This window comes from Hypanus sabinus, chromosome 16, assembly GCF_030144855.1.
Source record: "Hypanus sabinus isolate sHypSab1 chromosome 16, sHypSab1.hap1, whole genome shotgun sequence".
NCBI lineage: Eukaryota > Metazoa > Chordata > Chondrichthyes > Myliobatiformes > Dasyatidae > Hypanus > Hypanus sabinus.
The window spans coordinates 1,272,189-1,291,939 of record NC_082721.1 but is presented as its reverse complement, the minus strand read 5'-3'; the positions used below and the strand labels follow the sequence as shown (position 1 = coordinate 1,291,939).

General features: G+C 47.2%; 1 protein-coding gene across 1 annotated transcript in view; it reads left to right on the top strand.

Annotated features, from left to right (window-relative positions):
* ncanb (neurocan b) overlaps window positions 1-19,751 on the top strand; it is a 232,132-nt gene that overhangs the window by 181,782 nt on the left and 30,599 nt on the right. The window contains exons 9-11 of the mRNA XM_059992388.1: window positions 5,033-5,146; window positions 6,483-6,641; window positions 16,841-16,923. Of these exons, the coding sequence (XP_059848371.1) occupies window positions 5,033-5,146; window positions 6,483-6,641; window positions 16,841-16,923 (356 nt within the window). The remainder of the gene's footprint in view (window positions 1-5,032; window positions 5,147-6,482; window positions 6,642-16,840; window positions 16,924-19,751) is intronic.

Sequence of the window (19,751 nt, the reverse complement as noted above, 5' to 3'; positions counted from 1 at the left end):
GATAAAATCCCAGTTTCCCATCTCTATAACTTCTTACAGAGCTAACACTCTAAATCCTTTATCAATAATTCCTATCCCATTGAACTGTTTTCCATCCTACTGGCACCTTCCTGAACCTGAAGAATTTTGGGCAAAGTCAACAAATGCATCCAGTGTTTCTGCAGACTCTTCTCACGTGACCCGCAGACAAACATCAGGGCCTGCGGACTTGTACTTACATCCATTGCTTTCACCCTGTCTGTGCTTATAAGGATTAGATTGATCTTGGAGTAGGTTAGAAAGTCAGCACAACATCGGAGCTGAAAAGCCTGTACTGTGTTGTTTTGTTCTATGTCCTATCATTTAAATGCCCCATTGTCCACACACCTTCTGCTGTTGAAGATGCTTTTACTATTTTTTTTAACCATGCAGACAAGTACAAAATACAAGGATGTCCATTTAGAACAGAGCTGAGGAGGAATTTCTTTAGCCAAAGGAAGGTGAATCTGTGGAATTCATTGTCATAAGTTTTTTGGTATATTTAAAGTGGTGGTTGATAGATTCTTGATTAATAAAGGCATCAACGATTATGGGGAGAAGGCAGGAGAATGATGTTGAGAGGAATAATAAATCAGCCATGATAGAATGGCAGAGTATACTCAATGGGCTGAATGACCTAATCCTTTTCCTGTGTCTTCTGGTCTAAAATGTTTGTTCTAATTCTTTGTTATTTCCTATTTGCTAATGCAACTTCCCCAGTCTCTTCCTCCAAGAAACCAACTTTTATCTTGGCATCCTACTCTTGCTCTCTGTTTTTATGTTCACTATCAAGTCTCACATTCTCAAGTCAAGTTGCTTTTACTGTCATTTCAACCTTAATTGCTGGTACAGTACATACAACGGTATAGTACAACACAAAACTATACCAGACTATGTGAAATGACACAAAACTACATTAGGCTACAGACCTACTCAGGACTACATAAAGTGCACAAAACAGTGCAAGACAGTACAATAATTAATAAACAAGTCAATAGGCACAGTAAGGGCAAATTACAATATAATAGTAAATGATGTAAATGTAAACAATGTTTTAGCAGGAATTGAGAAAAAATGAGCAAAAATTGCAAAGGGAGGAGTGGTATTCAGGTGTAGGTGTGTGTGTGTGTGTGTGTGTGTGTGTGTGTGTGTCCTCTTTATTTTTTTAATAATCCCTTGTTAGTTTTAACATGTTCCTAGGCTTCCAATATAAAGCATCCGTAAATAGCCATGGTTGGAGAATTTTTAATTCTGAAATAGCATGCCTTGGTTGGGAATTCTGAGAAACTTTTGGAAACATCTGCCTGTGCTTATCAACTGTGTGCTTTGTTAATCAGATTTCCCAGATCACTGTAGACAAAACTGCCTTCATATCTTAATGATGAGCTTTATTTAATATGAGTTTCAGACCCTTATCACGTTCAACTCAATATTAAATTCTTCAGTGTTGTGATAACTCTTTTGCAGAAGATCCTTCAGTAAAGAGTTGCAAGGTGCCATTGACTCTGCTTTTAAACAGCATTCACTCACCAATAACCTGCTCACCAATGTTTCATTCAGCTTTTGCTCAGACCTTTTCAGGTTGCCTCATTATAGGCATGATGTGAAAGCTTTAGAGAGGGTGCAGGGGAGATTTACCAGGATGTTCCCCAGATTAGAGAGCGTATCTTATAAGGATGGGTTGAGCAAGCTAAGCCTTTTCTGAACTGAAGGAGGATGAGGCGTGACTTGCTAGAGGTGTACATGATGATAAAGGACATAAATCAACAGCCGAAGATTTTTTCCCAGGGCGGAAATGGCTAAATACGGGAGTGCATAACTTTAAGTTGATTGGAGTTTTTGCTAGGCCCATTGAGTCAAGCAGACCAATTCTATCAGGCTGATTCCCCCTCTCCTTTTGTTTCTGTACTATTCTCTCACACAAGCTCATCAACTCCCCAGGTTGCTGTGTCTTTCACCTCCACTACAGGGAGTTTATTTACAGGGTTCGCCACCGATTGCTAGGAGCTGACAGACCTGTTTCTGTACTGTAATATTCTGACTCTATGTCAATCAATGTATCAGCATATCAATTGTGAGGAACCAGGGCAACGGGAGTGGGGGACGCTCACTATCACAGAAGGGAAGTGCAGAGTGTAAGCTGACTGCAGACTGCTCAGGATGGGACCTGCCACCCCAGAACCAGCTGGCCCATTAACCTGCTGGTTTTGCTGGTCTGGAGGGCATCAGTTCCAACAACTTGCAGGGAGAACAAAGCACTGAGAAAAAGCATTCCTTTAGACTTACTGACTCTTCCTGAACAATCATTCCCTCAGGGCACACTGCACCAGGTTCAGGAACATTTATGACTATGGCTGTAGTGTCATTACCTACAAGATTCACTGCAGTTCCTTGCCCAGGCTACTCCAAAAGCACCTTCTGAACCCATGATTTTACTATTCACAGAGACAGGACAGCATGTCTTCATCCATGTCCTACATCACCATCACTGTGAAATAGACATTTCCCTCATCACTGCCCACAAGAAATTTAATTCTCTTCCTGTTTTTTCACCACACAAGTCTTTTGACGTCTCCACCTTCTGAGTCAAGGTCTTTACTCAGCATTGCTGACCACATTGTGCAATAATAGAAACACTCCACACCCTAGATCAAGCCCCCATGCCCCAAGTTGAAATCCCACACCACAGATCGAAACCTGACACCACCAGGCTTAGATATCCCACCTCCATTTCCATTTTTCTCCTGGCTCTCCTTCCACAAGGAAATGTTAATGTCCCAGGAATATTTTGTCTCCAGATGTGGTCACCTCAATACCTTATCTCTGATTCTAACCCATCTCATTCTGTTTCTGCACTCTTCTTCTGAATTCTCTGGGTATTTGGATAAAGGGCCTTTAATTTCCCCTCCTTCCTTGCTCTGACTCTTTCTGGTGAGAATTCATTGTCCTTTCCTGCTACACTGTTGCCTGTCTCCATAATATTCATGTTTGCCTGGTCCTTCTATCCTGATCCTCAGGACACACACCACCAGGTTCATGCTCAAACATCAGGCTCCTGAACCAAAACGGATAACTTCACTCAACTTCACTTGCCAAATCACCAAGCTGTTCCAATAACCTATAGATGCAATTTTGAGGTCTCTTCATCTCATCTCAATATTTATTATTTATTTATTTATTATTATTATTATTATTATTATTATTTGTATTTGCACAGTTTGTTGTCTTTTGCATACTGGTTGTCCACCCTATTGATGTGCTGTTTCATTGATTCTATCATGATTATTGGATTTATTGAGTATGCCTGCAAGAAAATGAATTTCAGGATTGTATATGGTGACGTATACGTACTTTGATAATAAATTTACTTCGAACTTTGAATTTCTCCTGACCAGAACCCTCTTACCCCCAGTCTCTGAGTTTAAAGCCCTCTCTAGACCCTATTCATCTGGTTTTCCACAGTAATGGTCCCAGTACTATTCAAGTGAAGCTTGTTCATTTGAAGTGTCCTCTTTCTCCATCATTTGTCCTGTTGCCCCATGGACCGAAGCCAATTTCTCCCACACCAACGTCTGAGCACATTCAGCTGTCTATTCTGTTGGCCTAATGCCAGTAGCCATGGTTTAGCTGATAGTCATTGATAGAGATATGAGATATGCTTTATAATGTGCACTGTGACACCATTACTCCTTTAACAAAGACTTGTTTGTCCTCTCCATATCACTGGTTCTCATGTGGACACCAGTTGGGTCTTTTTCCTCCCATTCCAAATTCCTCTCCAGCTCCTAGGAAATGTCCATTATCCTGGCACTGACAGACATCTGAACCCCAGACCCACTCTTGTTCTGCTTTCCTCTTTCACTCCCCATCTACTGTGGGTCTTGCTCAGTTTGCTCGCTGTCTCTGCTTCTCTCTGCACACTGGTTGCAGGAGTCTCGGACCAGATTAACAAGAACAGCCATTGTTACCTCCTGTTCCCTCGTACCTTCCTCAGTTGGAACCACGCCCTTGTGTATGGAATGTTCTCCCTCTCTGATGCTGTGCCCATCTCAGGCTGCAGCTCATTCCTGGAGGTACAGATGTGGTGTCACGGGTCACACACACTGTAGTCACAACACATTACCTGTCTGTTATCTCCAACATTACTTACTTCCTTAAATTAGAAAATGTTTTCCAACTGTCAATTTATAATTTTCTGTTATATCTTGGCTCAGTTAATAATCTACTTATAACATATTTTTATTTATATATTCTGCACTGCATTATAATTAGGTGTGAATACTAACACAACTGAGCTACTCCAAAGAGCGCTGTATGAGGCCATTCTTACCCTCGGCCATTAGGCTCTATAATGAGTCAACCTATAGCACAGGAAGTGATGACCCCCTCCTGTTAGACTGTTTGAGATAACTTATTTTTTTATTCTTTCTACTTCTCTTCTAATATTTATATCTGTGTACTTGTAATGCTACTGTGATACTGTAATTTCCTTTGGAATCAATAAAATATCTATCTATCTATAAACTTCAAAAGAAATGTTCAATAATCACGAGATAATGTTGGAGCTCTATAAAATCCTGACGAGACCACACTTAGAATATTGTGTTCACTTTTGTTTGTCTCATTATACAGAGGATGTGGAAACTTTAGAGACCGTGCAGAGGGCTTGGTTGTTGGAGTGAACCAGTGGAAAACACAGATGATGGCTGGGTTGGGATTGTGGGAGTGCAGGGACAGGGAGGGCTGGGGCTGAAGGAGGTGATAAATACGGTCTGGCCTTTAAGGGGCTCTATAATGAGTCAACCTACAGCTGGGGAAGTGATGGCTCTTCCTGTTAGACTGTTGAAGGTAACTTACTTTTTTATTCTTTCTTACTTCTCTTCTAGTATTTGTATATCTGTTGGAAAGCCTAGCATTGATTTATCTTTTCTCTCTGAAAGAATGATTTAGACAGCCATGTATTTTGTCTTTTACCGATCGATTGATGAAGATTCTGCATTGATTTCTGCCTCAGATATTGATGAATGCCACTCCAGCCCGTGTGAGAATGGAGCGACCTGTGTAGACGGAACCAATTCCTTCACCTGCCTCTGTTTGCCCAGTTATACTGGCAGCCTGTGCGAAGAAGGTAAGGGAGCTCATCCCCTTATCCCATCTCAGCACGTCCCAGCACATTCCAACTCATCCAGCTCACCAGCCCCATCCCAGCACAATACAACTCAACCAGTTCACCCAGCATATCTCAGCACATCCCAGCTCATCTGACACTTACCAGCACACTCCAACTCACTTCACCTAGTCACAGCACATCCTAACTCATCCCAACTCATCGCAGTCCATCCCAACTCATGCCACCTCATCCCGTCACATCCCATTACATCTCAGAACATCCTTCAGTAGTTTGTGTGTGATGCTCTGGATGAGCAGCATCTGCAGAACCTCATGTGTTTAAGGTTTTAGGGCTTTGTGTCAAGACATGGCTATATCAGCACTGGGGCTCTACAGGGGCCTGTATTGGCTCCCTTCCCATTTACCCTCTATACCTTGGTCTTTAGATACAACACTGAGTCATGGTATCTGCAGAAATACTCTGATGACTCAGTGATAGTTGGGTGTATAAAGGGAAGACGGGAGGATGAATACAGGGCCTTGGTGGAGGACATTGTCAAATGGTTCAAGCTGAATCATCTGCAGCTCAACATCTGTAAGATAAAAGAGATGGTGGTGGACTTTGGGAAGATTAAGCCTTCACTGCTCCCTGTTACTATTACTAGGACATTGATGTGGTGAGGACCTACAAGGACCTGGGGGTGCACCTGGATGATTGACTTGAGTGGAGCACCAACCCAGAAGCTGTGTACAAGAAGGGCCAGAGTTGCTTCTACTCCCTGAGGAGACGGAGGTCCTTTGGAGTATGCTGGCCTCAACTGCATATGTTCGACCAGTCTGTTGTTGTCAGTGCAATCTTCTATGTGGTGATGTGCTGGGGCAATGGCATCAACAGGGGTGATGCCAACAGGCTCAATAAATTGATTAGAAAGGCTGGCTCTGTTATAGGAGTCAAATTGGACACACCGGAGGCTGTGGTAGAACAAAGGACCCTACGGAAAATCCTAGCAATTCTAGATATTGTTTCTCACCCTCTGTATGCTACTTTGGCTGAGTAGAAGAGCACTTTTAGTAATAGACTAAGAACACGGCGCTGTTCCAAAGAGTGCTATATGAGGTCATTCTTACCCTTGGTCATTAGGCTTTATAATGAGTCAACCTATAGCCGGGGAAGTGATGAACCCCTCCTGTTAGACTGTTTACAATAACTTATTTTTTATTTCTATCTTGCTTCTCTTTTAATATTTATATCTGTACACATGTAATGCTATTGTGACACTGTAGTTTCCTTCGGGATCAATAAAGTATCTATGTATTTTCCCAGTGGAATAACTGAACTCTCCCTTGCCCCCCAGATACGGAGGGCTGTGATCACAACTGGCAGAAATTCCTGGGACATTGTTACCGGTACTTCTCTCACCGACGACTGTGGGAAAATGCAGAGAAGGACTGTCGCAGTCATGGAGCTCACCTGGTCAGCATTCACTCTGTTGAGGAGAAGGAATTCCTAAATGGTGAGAATTCCCAGCGTTTCTTTGCTGTGGTTGTATTAGATAACTTTTTGTCATTGTGGCCACCAGCCTGCTAGCACTACGCACTGTCCCCAGACCATATCATTCATTCTCATGACCCTCATGAGTTGTTGCTTTATATAGCTGGTGGTTTCTGCTTCACACTTCTAATGCTTCAAATGACAAAGTGTGGTCCAGGAGGGGCAGACGGGAGTCTGTCTGTTCATAACCCTTGTGAGTAATGGAGCAGAAAGAAAAAGGGTACATCCTGGTTTCTGTTGTTCGGAACAACAACTAGAGGGTTGGGGACATGATCTGGTGAGTTCCCCAGCACTTGGTGTGTGTTTGTAGGGACGAGGACATGACCTAATGAGATCCCCAGCACTTGGTGTGTGTTTATACAGACATGGACATGACCTAACATCAGCAGTGGGGAAGATGCTAGAGTCCATTATTAAAGATGAAATAGTGGCATATCTAGATAGCAGTGATAGGATTGGGCCGAACCAGCATGGATTTACCAAGGGCAAATCATGCTTGACTAATCTAAGTTAGACAAGGGAGATCCAGTGGATGTAGTGTACCTTGATTTTCAGAAGGCATTTGATAAGGTCCCACATAGGAGATTGGTGGGTAAAATCAGAGCTCATGGCATTGGGGGGAAGATATTGACATGGATAGAAAACTGGTTGGCAGATAGAAAGCAAAAGGTAGCGGTGAATGGGTGTTTCTTGGAATGGAAGGTGGTGACTAGTGGGGTGCCACAGGGCGCGGTATTGGGACCACAGCTGTTTACGATTTACATAAACAATTTAGATGAAGGCATTGAGAATAACATCAGCAAGTTTGCTGATGATACTAAGCTGGGTGGCAGTGTGACATGTGATGAGGATGTTAGGAGAATTCAGGGTGACTTGGATAGGCTGAGTGAGTGGGCAGATACTTGGCAGATGACATTTAATGTGAATAAGTGTGAGGTTATCCACTTTGGGAGTAAGAACAGGTAGGCAGATTATTATCTGAATTGTGTAGAGTTAGGTAAGGGAGAAATACAAAGAGATCTAGGAGTACTTGTTCATCAGTCACTGACGTGACTGAGTAAGTGCAACAGGCAGTGAAGAAGGCTAATGGAATGTTGACCTTTATTATAAAGGGAATTGAATACAAGAGCAAGGAAATTCTTTTGCATTTGTACAGGACCCTGGTGAGACCACACCTGGAGTATTGTGTACAGTTTTGGTCTCCAGGGTTAAGGAAGGACATCCTGGCTATAGAGGAAGTGCAGCGTAGATTCACGAGGTTAATTCCTGGGATGTCCGGACTGTCTTACGCAGAGAGGTTAGAGAGACTGGGCTTGTACACGTTGGAATTGAGGAGATTGAGAGGGGATCTAAGTGCAACATATAAGATTATTAAGGGATTGGACAAGATAGAGGCAGGAAATATGTTCCAGATGCTGGGAGAGTCCAGTACCAGAGGGCATGGTTTGAGAATAAGGGGTAGGTCATTTAGGACAGAGTTAAGGAAAAACTTCTTCTCCCAGAGAGTTGTGGGGGTCTGGAATGCACTGCCTAGGAAGGCAGTGGAGGTCAATTCTCTGGATGCTTTCAAGAAGGAGCTAGATAGGTATCTGATGGATAGGGGAATCAAGGGATATGGGGACAAGGCAGGAATCGGGTATTGATAGTAGATGATCAGCCATGATCTCCGAATGGCAGAGCAGGCTCGAAGGGCCAAATAGTCTACTTCTGCACCTATTGTCTATTGTCTGCACTCTCCGGATCACAGAGTCACACTGCACTCTCCGAATCACAGAGTCACACTGCCCTCTCCGGATCACAGTCACACTGCACTCCCCGGATCACAGATTAACACAGCACTCTCAGGATCACAGAGTCTCACTGCACTCTCCGGATCACAGAGTCACACTGCACTCTCCGGATCACAGAGCCCACACACTACGGATCACAGAGTCACACTGCACTCTCCGGATCACAGAGTCTCACTGCCCTCCCCGGATCAGAGAGTCACACTGCACTCTCCGGATCAGAGAGTCACACTGCACTCTCCGGATCAGAGAGTCACACTGCACTCTCCGGATCAGAGAGTCACACTGCACTCTAGGGATCACAGAGTCACACTGCACCCTCCGGATCACAGAGCCCACACACTACGGATCGCAGAGTCACACTGCACTCTCCGGATCGCAGAGTCTCACTGCACTCCCTGGATCGCAGGGTCACACTGCACCCTCCGGATCGCAGAGTCACACTGCACCCTCCGGATCGCAGAGTCACACTGCACTCTCCGGATCGCAGAGTCACACTGCACTCTCCGGATCGCAGAGTCACACTGCACTCTCCGGATCGCAGAGTCACACTGCACTCTCCGGATCGCAGAGTCACATCCGGATCACAGAGTCACATCCGGATCACAGAGTCACATCCGGATCACAGAGTCACATCCGGATCACAGAGTCACATCCGGATCACAGAGTCACATCCGGATCACAGAGTCACATCCGGATCACAGAGTCACACTGCACTCTCCGGATCACAGAGTCACATCCGGATCACAGAGTCACATCCGGATCACAGAGTCACATCCGGATCACAGAGTCACACTGCACTCTCCGGATCACAGAGTCACACTGCACTCTCCGGATCACAGAGTCACACTGCACTCTCCGGATCACAGAGTCACACTGCACTCTCCGGATCACAGAGTCACACTGCACTCTCCGGATCACAGAGTCACACTGCACTCTCCGGATCACAGAGTCACACTGCACTCTCCGGATCACAGAGTCACACTGCACTCTCCGGATCACAGAGTCACACTGCACTCTCCGGATCACAGAGTCACACTGCACTCTCCGGATCACAGAGTCACACTGCACTCTCCGGATCACAGAGTCACACTGCACTCTCCGGATCACAGAGTCACACTGCACTCTCCGGATCACAGAGTCACACTGCACTCTCCGGATCACAGAGTCACACTGCACTCTCCGGATCACAGAGTCACACTGCACTCTCCGGATCACAGAGTCACACTGCACTCTCCGGATCACAGAGTCACACTGCACTCTCCGGATCACAGAGTCACACTGCACTCTCCGGATCACAGAGTCACACTGCACTCTCCGGATCACAGAGTCACACTGCACTCTCCGGATCACAGAGTCACACTGCTCTCCCCGGATCACAGAGTCACACTGCCCTCCCCGGATCACAGATTAACACTGCACTCTCCGGATCACAGATTAACACTGCACTCCCCGGATCACAGAGTCACACTGCCCTCCCCGGATCACAGATTAACACTGCACTCCCCGGATCACAGAGTCACACTGCACTCTCCGGATCACAGAGTCACACTGCACTCTCCGGATCACAGAGTCACACTGCACTCTCCGGATCACAGAGTCACACTGCTCTCCCCGGATCACAGAGTCTCACTGCACTCTCCGGATCACAGAGTCACACTGCCCTCCCCGGATCACAGAGTCACACTGCACCCTCCGGATCACAGAGTCACACTGCTCTCCCCGGATCACAGAGTCACACTGCCCTCCCCGGATCACAGATTAACACTGCACTCTCCGGATCACAGATTAACACTGCACTCCCCGGATCACAGAGTCACACTGCCCTCCCCGGATCACAGATTAACACTGCACTCTCCGGATCACAGAGTCACACTGCACTCCCCGGATCACAGTGACACTGAACTCCCCGGATCACAGTGACACTGAACTCCCCGGATCACAGTGACACTGAACTCCCCGGATCACAGTGACACTGAACTCCCCGGATCACAGTTACACTGAACTCCCCGGATCACAGTTACACTGAACTCCCCGGATCACAGTTAACAGGACTCCCCGGATCACAGTTAACAGGACTCCCCGGATCACAGTTAACAGGACTCCCCGGATCACAGTTAACAGGACTCCCCGGATCACAGTTAACAGGACTCCCCGGATCACAGTTAACAGGACTCCCCGGATCACAGTTAACAGGACTCCCCGGATCACAGTTAACAGGACTCCCCGGATCACAGTTAACAGGACTCCCCGGATCACAGTTAACAGGACTCCCCGGATCACAGTTAACAGGACTCCCCGGATCACAGTTAACAGGACTCCCCGGATCACAGTGACACTGAACTCCCCGGATCACAGTTAACAGGACTCCCCGGATCACAGTGACACTGAACTCCCCGGATCACAGTGACACTGAACTCCCCGGATCACAGTTAACAGGACTCCCCGGATCACAGTTAACAGGACTCCCCGGATCACAGTTAACAGGACTCCCCGGATCACAGTGACACTGAACTCCCCGGATCACAGTGACACTGAACTCCCCGGATCACAGTGACACTGAACTCCCCGGATCACAGTGACACTGAACTCCCCGGATCACAGAGTCACACTGCACCCTCCGGATCACAGAGTCACACTGCTCTCCCCGGATCACAGAGTCACACTGCCCTCCCCGGATCACAGATTAACACTGCACTCTCCGGATCACAGATTAACACTGCACTCCCCGGATCACAGAGTCACACTGCCCTCCCCGGATCACAGATTAACACTGCACTCTCCGGATCACAGAGTCACACTGAACTCCCCGGATCACAGTGACACTGAACTCCCCGGATCACAGTGACACTGAACTCCCCGGATCACAGTGACACTGAACTCCCCGGATCACAGTTACACTGAACTCCCCGGATCACAGTTACACTGAACTCCCCGGATCACAGTTACACTGAACTCCCCGGATCACAGTTAACAGGACTCCCCGGATCACAGTTAACAGGACTCCCCGGATCACAGTTAACAGGACTCCCCGGATCACAGTTAACAGGACTCCCCGGATCACAGTTAACAGGACTCCCCGGATCACAGTTAACAGGACTCCCCGGATCACAGTTAACAGGACTCCCCGGATCACAGTTAACAGGACTCCCCGGATCACAGTTAACAGGACTCCCCGGATCACAGTTAACAGGACTCCCCGGATCACAGTTAACAGGACTCCCCGGATCACAGTTAACAGGACTCCCCGGATCACAGTGACACTGAACTCCCCGGATCACAGTTAACAGGACTCCCCGGATCACAGTGACACTGAACTCCCCGGATCACAGTGACACTGAACTCCCCGGATCACAGTTAACAGGACTCCCCGGATCACAGTTAACAGGACTCCCCGGATCACAGTTAACAGGACTCCCCGGATCACAGTTAACAGGACTCCCCGGATCACAGTGACACTGAACTCCCCGGATCACAGTGACACTGAACTCCCCGGATCACAGTGACACTGAACTCCCCGGATCACAGTGACACTGAACTCCCCGGATCACAGTGACACTGAACTCCCCGGATCACAGTTAACAGGACTCCCCGGATCACAGTGACACTGAACTCCCCGGATCACAGTGACACTGAACTCCCCGGATCACAGTGACACTGAACTCCCCGGATCACAGTTAACAGGACTCCCCGGATCACAGTTAACAGGACTCCCCGGATCACAGTGACACTGAACTCCCCGGATCACAGTGACACTGAACTCCCCGGATCACAGTGACACTGAACTCCCCGGATCACAGTGACACTGAACTCCCCGGATCACAGTGACACTGAACTCCCCGGATCACAGTTAACAGGACTCCCCGGATCACAGTGACACTGAACTCCCCGGATCATAGTTAACAGGACTCCCCGGATCACAGTGACACTGAACTCCCCGGATCACAGTTAACAGGACTCCCCGGATCACAGTGACACTGAACTCCCCGGATCACAGTTAACAGGACTCCCCGGATCACAGTGACACTGAACTCCCTGGATCATAGTTAACAGGACTCCCTGGATCACAGTTAACAGGACTCCCTGGATCACAGTTAAAAGGACTCCCCGGATCACAGTGACACTGAACTCCCCGGATCACAGTTAACAGGACTCCCCGGATCACAGTTAACAGGACTCCCCGGATCACAGTTAACAGGACTCCCCGGATCACAGTTAACTGAACTCCCCGGATCACAGTTAACAGGACTCCCCGGATCACAGTTAACAGGACTCCCCGGATCACAGTTAACAGGACTCCCCGGATCACAGTTAACAGGACTCCCCGGATCACAGTTAACAGGACTCCCCGGATCACAGTTAACAGGACTCCCCGGATCACAGTTAACAGGACTCCCCGGATCACAGTTAACAGGACTCCCCGGATCACAGTTAACAGGACTCCCCGGATCACAGTTAACAGGACTCCCCGGATCACAGTTAACAGGACTCCCCGGATCACAGTTAACAGGACTCCCCGGATCACAGTTAACAGGACTCCCCGGATCACAGTTAACAGGACTCCCCGGATCACAGTTAACAGGACTCCCCGGATCACAGTTAACAGGACTCCCCGGATCACAGTTAACAGGACTCCCCGGATCACAGTTAACAGGACTCCCCGGATCACAGTTAACAGGACTCCCCGGATCACAGTTAACAGGACTCCCCGGATCACAGTTAACAGGACTCCCCGGATCACAGTTACACTGAACTCCCCAGATCACAGTGACACTGAACTCCCCAGATCACAGTGACACTGAACTCCCCAGATCACAGTGACACTGAACTCCCCAGATCACAGTGACACTGAACTCCCCAGATCACAGTGACACTGAACTCCCCAGATCACAGTGACACTGAACTCCCCAGATCACAGTGACACTGAACTCCCCGGATCAGAAGTCACTCTGCTTGACTGATCTATTGGAGTTTTTCAAGGATGTAACCAGGAAGTTAGACAAGGGAGATCCAGTGGATGTAGTGTAACTCGATTTTCAGAAGGCATTTGATAAGGTCATACATAGGAGATTGGTGGGTAAAATCAAAGCTCATGGCATTGGGGGGAAGATATTGACATGGATAGAAAACTGGTTGGCAGATAGAAAGCAAAGGGTAACGGTGAATGGGTGTTTCTCAGAATGGCAGGTGGTGACTAGTGGGGTGCCACAGGGCTCGGTATTGGGACCACAGCTGTTTACGATTTACATCAACGATTTAGATGAAGGCATTGAGAATAACATCAGCAAGTTTGCTGATGATATTAAGCTGGATGGCAGTGTGACATGTGATGAGGATGTTAGGAGAATTCAGGGTGACTTGGATAGGCTGGGTGAGTGGGCAGATACTTGGCAGATGACGTTTAATGTGAATAAGTGTGAGGTTATCCACTTTGGGAGTAAGAACAGGAAGGCAGATTATTATCTGAATGGTGTAGAGTTAGGTAAGGGAGAAATACAAAGAGATCTAGGAGTCCTTGTTCATCAGTCACTGAAGGTGAATGAGCAAGTGCAGCAGGCAGTGAAGAAGGCTAATGGAATGTTGACCTTTATTACAAAGGGAATTGAGTACAAGAGCAAGGAAATCCTTTTGCATTTGTACAGGGCCCTGGTGAGACCACACCTGGAGTATTGTGTACAGTTTTGGTCTCCAGGGTTAAGGAAGGACATCCTGGCTATAGAGGAAGAGCAGCGTAGTTTCACAAGGTTAATTCCTGGGATGTCCGGACTGTCTTACGCAGAGAGGTTAGAGAGACTGGGCTTGTACATGCTGGAATTGAGGAGATTGAGAGGGGATCTAATTGCAACATCTAAGATTATAAAGGGATTGGACAAGATAGAGGCAGGAAATATGTTCCAGATGCTGGGAGAGTCCAGTACCAGAGGGCATGGTTTAAGAATGAGGGGTAGGTCATTTAGGACAGAGTTAAGGAAAAACTTCTTCTCCCAGAGAGTTGTGGGGGTGTGGAATGCACTGCCTCAGAAGGCAGTGGAGGCCAATTCTCTGGATGCTTTCAAGAAGGAGCTAGATAGGTATCTTATGGATAGGGGAATCAAGGGATATGGGGACAAGGCAGGAACCGGGTATTGATAGTAGGTGATCAGCCATGATCTCAGAATGGTGGTGCAGGCTCGAAGGGCTGAATGGTCTAATTCTGCACCTATTGTCTAATGAGTTCCTCAGCACTTGGTGTGTGTTTATATAGACGGGGACATGACCTAATGAGTTCCCCAGCACTTGGTGTGTGTTTGTAGGGATAGGGACACGATCTGGTGAGTTCCCCAGCACTTGGTGTGTGTTTGTAGGGATAGGGACACGATCTGGTGAGTTCCCCAGCACTTGGTGTGTGTTTGTAGGAATAGGGACATGATCTGGTGAGTTCCCCAGCACTTGGTGTGTGTTTATAGGGATGGGGCATGACATGCTGATTGTTTCCGGAAGTTTATCTTCCCAAGTCAAGCAAACACCTCCCCATCCACCCACCCATCATCCGAACCACCAACCCCACCCCAACTGCCATCCATGCTACCTATAACCCCATCCACTGCAACACCCACTCCTACTGTCATCCAGCAACCCCTCATACCACTCCTACCACATCTGCCCCAGCATCCATCCTCCCCAACCATCACCTTTATTCATACACTCATCTGCCTGCCCCTCACCAGCCTTACCACTACTCCACCTCTATCCCACCTCCCACACAAAATTGCAACTTGCTGTGTGAGGGACCTGTGGCAGGAGGGGGCCATTTGGCTCCTTTGTTAATACTTGCCCTGGGTAGACTCCTGATTAATCCAAACTCTCCAGAACTTTGGCTTCCATCTGACACGATCCTGCTCTGGAAATAGTGGAGCTGAAGTTATGCATCTTGAGGATGCTCCTCCCTGGCAGTGGGAACACTGAGGGAGTGTGGAGTTATTGGGGAGAGACAAACAGGGTGATTGATTGGGGAGAGAAACAGAGGGGTGTGGGGTTATTGGGGAGAGAAACAGAGGGGTGTGGTTATTGGGGAGATACAGAGTAGTGATGGAAGACCATAAGATATGGGAGCAGAAGTAGGCCACTTAGCCCATCAAGTCTGCTCCGTCATTCAATCATGGTCTGATACAATTCTATCAGTCATCCCCACTACCTTGCCTTCTCCCTATGCCCTCTGATACTCTGGCTAATCAATAACCTATCTATTTCTGCCTTAAATGCACTCACTGACTTGGCCTCCTCAGCCACTTGTGACAACAAATGGTTGGGGTGACTTGGGTCTCCAATGATCCTTCAGGCCCTTTTAGTACACCTGTTGCTGTAAATGTCCTGAATAGTGGGAAGTTCACATCTGCAGATGCGCTGGGCTGTTCACACCACTTTCTGCAGAGTCCTATGATTGAGAGAAGTACAGTTCCCATACCAGGCAGTGATACAGCCAGTCAGAATGCTCTCAATTGGGCCCCTATAGAAAGTTCTTCGAAGATGGGGGGCCCATACCAAACTTCCTCAACTGTCTGAGGTGAAAGTGGCATTGTTGTCCCTTTTCCACCACACAATCAGTATGTACAGACCTCGTGAGATTCTCAGTGACGTTTATGCCAAGGAACTCAAAGCTATTCACCTGCTGAACCCCAGATCCATTGATGTCAATAGGGGCTAGCCTGTCTCCCTGTAGTCCACAACCAGCTCCTTTGTTTTTGCGATGTTGAGGGAGAACAGCAGCTATAAGGAGAGTCACTGCTTCAGAGATTCACCAGATGTGGCCAGTGGTGAGAATCAATGTGCTCACATCTGCGGACAGATTCAGGGAAGACTAGTCTATGCAAGAAGCAGAGAGGGAGAGTAACATCTGAACTAAGAAGAATGGGGCACCATCATAGCATGGTGGTTAGTGAGATGGAGTCATTGGAGTTTGGAGTTTGTTTCTGGCATCCTCTGTAAGCATATTTGTACACTTCTTCCTGTGTGCATGTGGATTTCCTCTGGATGCTCCAGGATGGGATCCACGCTACATTTATAAATTAATTAAATCAGGAAAGCCCTGCAGCTCAGTTAGCCTCTGAAGAAGGAAATGTTTCAGGTCAAAGAGACTTTTTCAAACCAAGGGATTATCGGTGTGTGAGTGGGGCGGCATTCTGTGCAGCCTGGAATGCGCCTATTTGCCATTTCTCATGTCCACATTGAGTGCCTTTCAGCCATCCAGTCCATGCTGACCCACTCTCCCAGTCTGAGCTACATTCAAGCGCTTGAGAGGGGAAGAGAAGTCAGAAATGATAGCAAAAGTTACTCATATGATGAACTGGGGAATTTGAAATGTTGGTTGCTCGACTTCTGTTTGTTCTGGGAATAGGACTGAGTCGGGAGTACGTCTGGATCGGTCTGAATGACAGGACTATCGAGGATGACTTCCAGTGGACAGACGGCACCCCTTTGGTGAGTTTGGATCAGGCAGTCCATGAATTCTTCGTGGCCATAAGGACTTAAATTAGAATTCATCCCATCTTGTTGTTCAAGCACAGCCAAAGAAACCCGAGGTCTGGACTGAGCTGTGGTGAATGATGAGGTGGTGGTCGGGGGGCATTGGTTTTGAGGCTGCAGGAACCTGGCATCTTGTGTCTGCCCCTCAGCAAGTCCCAGACACAATGAGCTGCTGATTGTGGTGTGTAAGATCCTGCTCTGCATGGATAGGCTGTCCCATCCAGAAAATTCTAGATGCTCTGAGGTTGTACTCAGTACATTATTAAATAGAAATATTATTATTCTATGTTCTCCTGGGACCAAGATCCTGAACAGCCACCGCTTCCTTTCTTCCAACAGGACACAATACAAGGTCAGATCTCCTTTACTCTGAAGGAGTGCTCTGTGACATTCAGTACCCACCGACCCATTTTATACATGCTGGCCCGTTCTGTAACCATTTCCTACTCACTGACTCATTCCGTAACCCATTGGCCCATTATGTACCCCACTGGCCCATTCTGTAACCATTTCATAACCCATTGGCCCATTCTGTAACCCGCTGAACCATTCCATAACCTGCCGAACTATTCCGTAACCCGTCGAACCATTCTGTAACCATTTCCTACCTGCTGGCCCATTCTGTTCCCTGCTGGCCCATTCCATAATCCACCAGCCCATTCTGTACCCCACTGAACCATTCTGTAACCCGCCGACCCATTCCTCACCCATTCTCTGGCTGCCAGCATTTGCCAATGTTATCAGTCCGCGTTCACCTGTTAGAATCGGTCCGTTAACAACATATCTTATTGAGGAAAGGTTGAGTGAGCTAAGGGTCCTCTCTTTGGAGTGAAGGAGGATGAGAAGTGGCTAGATTGTGGTGTACAAGATGATAAGAGACACAGCAGAGTGGACAGCCAGGGACTTTCGCAGTGCAGAAATAGCGAATACCAGGGGGCATACTGTGGCTTGCCATGGTGGTTTAGTGGTTAGTGTGATACTATTATAGTTCAGGCATTGGAGTTTGAATTTCAATTCCAGCACCACTGGTAAGGAGTTTGTACGTTCTCCCCTTGGCCATGTGAATTTCCCCCAGCTGCTCTGGTTTCCATAGGTGTCCTGGTTATTAGTTCAATTGGTCCATAACTCCATAAGACCATAGACACAGGAGCAGAATTAGGCCATTAAGCCCATCAAGTCTGCTCCGCCATTGCATCATGGCTGATTCCGGATGCCATTCAACCCCATACACCTGCCTTCTCGCCATATCTTTTGATGTCCTGACTGATCAGGAAATGATCAACTTCCACCTTAAGTACACCCACGGACTTGGCCTCAACCACCATCTGTGGCAGAGCATTGCACAGATTCACTACTCTTTGGCTAAAAAAGTTCCTCCTTACCTGCATTTTAAAAGGTCGCCTTCAATTTTGAGGCTCTGAATGCTAGTTCTGGGCACTTGCACCACAGGAAGCATCTTCACCACATCCATCTTATCTAGTCCTTTCAATATTCGGTAGGTTTCAATGAGATCACCCCCGCATTCTTTTAAATTCCGTTGAGTACAGGCCCAAAGCTGCTAAACATTCCTCGTACGTTAGCCCCTTCATTCCTGAAATGATCCTTGTGAACCTCCTCTGGACTCTCTCCAATAACAACATATCCTTTTTGAGATATGGGGCCCAAAACTGTTGACAATACTCCAAGTGTGGCCTGACTAATGTCTCATAAAGCCTCAGCATTATCTCCTTACTTTTATATTCTATTCTCCTTGAAACAAATTCCAGCATTACATTTGCCTTCTTTACCACGGACTTAACCAGTACATTAACCTTCTGGGAGTCTTGCTTGAGGACTCCCAAGTCCCTCTGCACCCCTGACATTTGAACCATCTCCCCTTTTAGATAACAGTCCACACTATTGTTCTTTTGACCAGAATGCATTATCGTACATTCCCCAACACGGTACTCTATCTGTCACTGTAATGCCCATTCTTCCAATGTGTTCAAGTCCTGCTTCCTTAGCACTATCTACCCCTCCATTAACCAAATCATTGGTGAACAATGTGAAAAGTAGCAGTCCCAATACTGACCCCTGAGGAACACCACTAGCCTCTGGCAACCAATCAGAAAAGGCCCCTTTTATTTCCACTCACTGCCTCCTGTCTATCAGCCATTCCTCTATCCATGCTCGTATCTTTCCTGTAATGCCATGGGAATTTATCTTGTTAAGCAGCCTGGCACCTTATCGAATGCCTTCTGAAAATCCTAGTAAATGACATCCACTGCCTCTCCTTTGTCCACTCTGCTTGTTACTTCCTCAAAGAACTAACAGATTTGTCAAGCATGATTTCCCTTTACAGAAACCATGCTGAGTTTGACCTATTTTATCATTAGTCTCCAAATACCCTGAAACCTCCCTTAATAATAGACTCCAACACTTTCCTAATCACTGAGGTTAGGCTAACTGTCCTGTAACCTTTCTTTTGCCTTCCTCTCTTCTTAAAGAGTGGAATTTCCAGTCCTCCGGGACCATGCCAGAATCAAGTGAATCTTGAAAGATCATAGCCAATGCATCTGTTATCTCTTCAGCAACTTCTCTCAGGACTCTGGGATGTAGTCCATTTGGCCCAGGCAACTTAACCACCCTAAGACCTTTGAGTTTGCCTCACACTTTTTCCTTTGTAATAGCAATGGCTCTCACTCCTGCTCCTTGACACTCACTGACTTCTGGCACACTGCTAGTGCCTTCTGCAGTAAAGACTGAAGCTAAGTAGCCATCAAGTTCATCTACCATTTCTTTGT